We start from the raw sequence: 5,085 nt of genomic DNA, 5'->3' as shown, positions 1-5,085 counted from the left end.
ATGACCTCCCTGATCTCAGCGTCTCACCTGGAGAAGGGCAGGAATAGTACCCAACTGGTAGGGTTGCTGTGAGTGTTAAATCAGACGATGCCCAAAGCGCTCCTAGCTCAGTGTTTGGCACGTAGTAGATATTCGAAACAATATTCTTTTAACCACACACTTCCAGAGAGGAGAGAAAAAAGTCTTCATGCCTTCCAACCAATAATACAAAAGTACCCAATGTGTTCGCATTGAAAACAAAAATCCAAACGAAAAAAACTAGCTGTAGTCTAGAAACTGAACTTTATTTTTAAATTCCAGTGGATACAACATTCGGTAAAGGTTTGTCTACCGTTTGACACATTTAAATGTGAAGGAGAAAGCGTTTCAGCTCCTCAGGGAGGAAGAGGCTGGCAATCTTATAATGCTGCTGGACCCCAAAGCACTTCCGGATTCTAAGGCGGCATAACTGCATCAAAGAAGGGGGCCCTAGAGAAAGATAAGACAAAGCCACACATTGGTTTCAGTGATCTCAGACGACTTCTTTCTTTCCTTCTTTTAAAGCATATAGGATATAACGTTGTTATAAGGAAATAATATGGTACCGCTTAAGATCATTTTCGTTTTTTTGATAGAAGGCGTTCGTAGGTTATGTTCTCTTTTGTGAACTATCTAATTGAAATGAGTTTGTTAGGTTTTCATTTAGAACGGACTGAAAAATTCAAAGTTTAGTTTCACTAACGGAGGCTTAAGGAAGCTAATTTTGGAACTACTAAGTTACCCTAAATTCCCAATTATGAAAATAAAATTCATGTTTAATGGCTTTCTTGTCTTTTACATTAAAAATAAGGTCCTATTTCTAGATGCAGACATTTTTATTATTTGAGCAATTTTAAGTTATTTAGATATAATGAGCTATCGGTGAATCATAAGTATGTGTTATCTTAAGGCATATTTGTTTTCATAATCTGCATTCAGAGTTAGCCCAGCGCTTCCATTCATAGGTGAAAAGTGAACTAGCACAAACCTTGCACAGGAGACCAGCCAAGAGTTTACATTTAGGAGAGTAGTTCTCAATAGAGGGGAGCGGAGGGGGAAAAGATGGGTATCTTGCTTCCCAGGGACACTTGGCAATGTCTGGAGACACTTTTGGCTGTCACGACTTAGGGGAAGGTGCTACGGCATCTAGTGGGTAGAGCCCAGGGATGCTGCTAAACATCCTCCGATGCACAGGACAGCCTCCAATGGTCCAAAATGTTAAGTAGTGCTGAGGCTGAGAAACCCTGTTATAGGGTAAAATGTTGAAAAACAACTTCCCACCCCCAACCTGCACCAAATTGTAATGGGGATGCTCTTTAGGTTATTAAAACAATTTTCTAAAAGCAAATCTATATACCCCGAAGAACCCCACAAAGTAGTAGCCCTCAGTCCAGACCGTACTTCAGAATAACCTATTAGAGGAGGGCAGCTTTAAACTACAGGAAGTTGGACCCCACCCCAGAGATGTATTATTGGGTGGGGACCGGATATCTATTTTTCAAAGGCATGTGCCCCAGGTGATTTGCTTGTGCTCCCAGGGTTGAGAATACAACCGAAAGAATACAGTGGCTTCTAAATTCCTACAGTGTCACCAGACGCTACAGGATAAAGTGGGCTGCGTAGTTCTCAGGTGATAGAGAACATGGAGAGGTAGGAACAGACACATATACAAAGAAATCAATGCAATAATTTCAATCGGGCCCTCACAGCACATTCAGAAGGCCCCTGTTGGAGTCTAGGGTCCCTTCCAGATTCTATTCAGTGTACTCAAGGCATGTATTAATGAACTGCTTCCAGTGCACTCGGCATATGTTTACACTCTACAAAGGTGCGCTGCGGGCAAACAACTTAATCTCGTCTCACTGAGGAACGTTGAAGGATGTGACTAATCATCTGTACTAGATACACTGTCAGGGACAACTGTAGGAGGTACTGATAAAGAATTATGAAGAACAAGACATCAGAACAAGCCTGATGGAGAATTAGGAAAAGCAGGCCATCGGAGCAATCTCATGCAATGACTGATGCAAACTGAGTTATCTGCTGTTTACCACAAGCAGGTTGGTGTATAACAACTGTAGCCTTAATTCCATATAAACAGAGCTGAAAACCCACTACGGAGCTGTAGCAATTTGCCACGCTCAATAATAAAATCAGCTCATTCTATGCTTACGACTTGGCATATTGCTTTGGGTCTTGACTTCTTTTTTTTCCCCAGCAACTCTTGTGATGCTTTAGGGCCAATGTGCGTTCAGGAATGGCTGCTGTCGAGCTGGGCTGAAGGAGTCCTTTTTAGTTTTCATTGTTTGCCGGCAGTAAACATTGCTTTAGATGCTTTTCAAGGGAGTTGGGATGGTACTATTCTTGAACTGATTTCCAGGGACACCCAGAGACAGAAATTACTGTGTTAAATCTGTAGGTCTGGCTTTCTGTGCTCGCCTGTCCCCATTTCCCATGGCCTTCCAGCCTGCCGTGAGGTGACGTTACTAAAACCCCAAAAATGACTCGTGGAAGCAGAAGAAGTGGTGGTTCTCCCCAATGGCAAATGGCATTTTATAAACCAGTAGGACCACTGGCCACACAGTCATCAAAGTGTGAATTAAAGGCAACACAGGTGTCTAGGAATGCCTTCGGGAAATAAAGGGGGAGGGAAGAGTCCGTGGAGACAATCGGAAAATCCAGCGAGATTATCTGCTGGGGTGGGGGCTGGAATGTGTGTGCGTGTGCGTGTGTGTGTGTGTGTCTATACATATGACTTTATGACTTCAGGGGGCCCTGACGCACTTTTGCCTTTGTGGATTTCTTTCTCAATTCAAAAAAATATTTTACAATTGTGTCGGTGTGAAGACGAATATCATCCAGGTTGAGTTTTATTCAGTTTTCCTTCTTATATTAAAAAGGAATTAAAGTATTGTGCTATCTATGCCTGCTGGAGGAATCGGCCCTGTGTATATAAATAAAATTTTTTGAAAAGAAGACATCTCGAAAACGCAGGTAGACCTGCCTGGGTATTTATCCCACTGCTTAATATAAAGGTTTCTATTAGACTGTTCCTCGCCCAGGGTCAGTGTTCCCCAGCCCAGCCGGCAAGGCATGGAGAGCACAGGCCTTGTGTGGGGGCCTAAGGCAGGGCTTTGGCCGCGAGGACCCTGGGGTGGCAGGAATAAGAGGGAGAAGGAGTCCATGGCCACTTTACAACTGTGCCTAGAGCCAGCCCTAATTCTCAGCATGTGGGGAGAAAATAAGCGATTACAACATGAATCCTTCTGGTAGGGAAGGCTTTTTTCAAGTCCTACGACCCCTAAAACTTAAAGTCCACACTCTGGTAAAAAAAAAAAAAGCAGGTCCTGAGCTGGCTGTGCTCTTCCTCTAGATACATTTAAGAATGCACTATGAGGGGTCTTTGCTCCCCAGCCCACTACCCGACCTCCACAGCTCAGGGAAGTGTCCCTACTCCCTTGCATGCTGCTCAACCATGAGGTTTAGTTGTCTGGGACAGAAGCATCAGTTCTTATTTATGGAGGAATGTGGACTTAGTGTCGATTCATTTATAATAGTAAATGTTTCCAGGTTGCTGTGAATCATTAATGTAATACCTTACCACGCTTAATTCGTTGCATTCTCACTCCCAGAAACCAAATGCCCAGTAGTTCGGCCCATCTGTAGTGCACCAAGACATCCTGGGGGCACTGTACAACCCCAAAGAGACTTCTGCTACATCATTCTAAAGCACGTTTTAGACAGCATTAATATTAAAATTTGAAAACAATATCTTCATTTTTCTGAAAATAAGCCTACCCCACATATGAATATTAGATCATACAAAACAACCCATCTCCCACATGCCCAACAGCAGGATGGTTATTTACTACATCACCAATGTACCTTGTTGAATGCTACATTATTTCAGCAGCCCACATTTGGTGATGGCAGAATGTGATTTTTTCTATAGTGCCAGAAGTCAGAACTCGGTCAGTACCTGCCCCTTGCGAGAACCTGCAGGAGTTTCTATGGGTTAGGGTTTAGGTTTGGGCAAAGGAGAAGTACCTTCATGCTCCAAGAAGAATTCGATCAGAGGGCTATTTGAAGGCACCAGCTCCGAGGGACGTTTGCCATCAGCATCCCTGGCCTGGGGATCCGCTCCGAAGTCCATGAGCAGGCGGGCCAGATCCACATTGGACCCCCTAGCCACTACGTGAAGAGGGGAGTCCAGGCCCCGGCCTCGGTTCACATTTGCTCCTAAACAGTCACAAGAACAGAGAGTCAGCCAAGGAGTATAATCCAAGCATCCCCCTTCCCAAAGCACTGGACCTCAAAATTCCGCAACGAAAGCACATCCACAGTGGGCACAGCAATTCTCCTGAGAAGACAGAAGATGACTTGATTCCATTTCATAACATGGGGAACATGCCATTTGACAACGTCACCGAATGTACAACATGAGCTATACAGCATATGAGGTTTAAAACTTTGCCCGTGAGTGCTACACATAGGTGTGATACACACAAGAAAAATCCTGGTGGCGTAAAAGGTACACATTATTACTGGATCCCTAACGTTAGCCAGTACAGACCGGAAATGAGGCTGGGGTTTAAAACCTGAGACTCGGGACTGGGTGATTGAGACTGTGGAGAGCAATCGCCCTGTGACGGCTTCTCCTAGACTGGGCTGGCCAATCAGGATCACAGGGAAGGTGCCAAAATCCCCCTCTTAGGGAGCAAGGTGGATTTCTAGGGCCATCCCTCCCAATTCTACCTCTACGGTTTCAACAAATCCCTACCCCAACCTGTATGCCGGCTCCCACTGTGACATGTTGAAACATGTGGCTTTTCCTGAGTTGCTGTCCCTCTAGCAAAATGGAGATCTCTGCCTACTCAACAAATGTTAACTGTATTGTTCCTGGCTTTGCGAGGAATGCCAAACCTGGCCCTTTCCTGACTAGGAGCTTAAAATATACCGAGGACCATGAGAGAGGAGGGGGCGGGAGGGAGGAAGAGAGAGAGAATATGAATGAAAATGAATATAAATGAATGAACGTGAATCTCCTACCAGATGAGTAGAAGGCAA

At 44.4% G+C, this 5,085-nt stretch overlaps 1 protein-coding gene across 1 annotated transcript in view; it reads right to left on the bottom strand.

Annotated features, from left to right (window-relative positions):
• Nucleotides 1-4,018: 4,018 nt before the first annotated feature.
• The window catches only part of ASB9 (ankyrin repeat and SOCS box containing 9), a 15,726-nt gene continuing 14,659 nt past the window's right edge, over nucleotides 4,019-5,085 (bottom strand). Inside the window, exon 5 of the mRNA XM_039873570.1 lies at nucleotides 4,019-4,329. Coding sequence (XP_039729504.1) covers nucleotides 4,034-4,329 — 296 coding nt within the window. The 3' untranslated portion in view covers nucleotides 4,019-4,033. The remainder of the gene's footprint in view (nucleotides 4,330-5,085) is intronic.

This window comes from Pteropus medius, unplaced genomic scaffold (assembly GCF_902729225.1).
Source record: "Pteropus medius unplaced genomic scaffold, Ma_sr-lr_union100, whole genome shotgun sequence".
Taxonomy (NCBI): domain Eukaryota; kingdom Metazoa; phylum Chordata; class Mammalia; order Chiroptera; family Pteropodidae; genus Pteropus; species Pteropus medius.
This window is presented reverse-complemented; position numbering and strand designations above follow the sequence as displayed.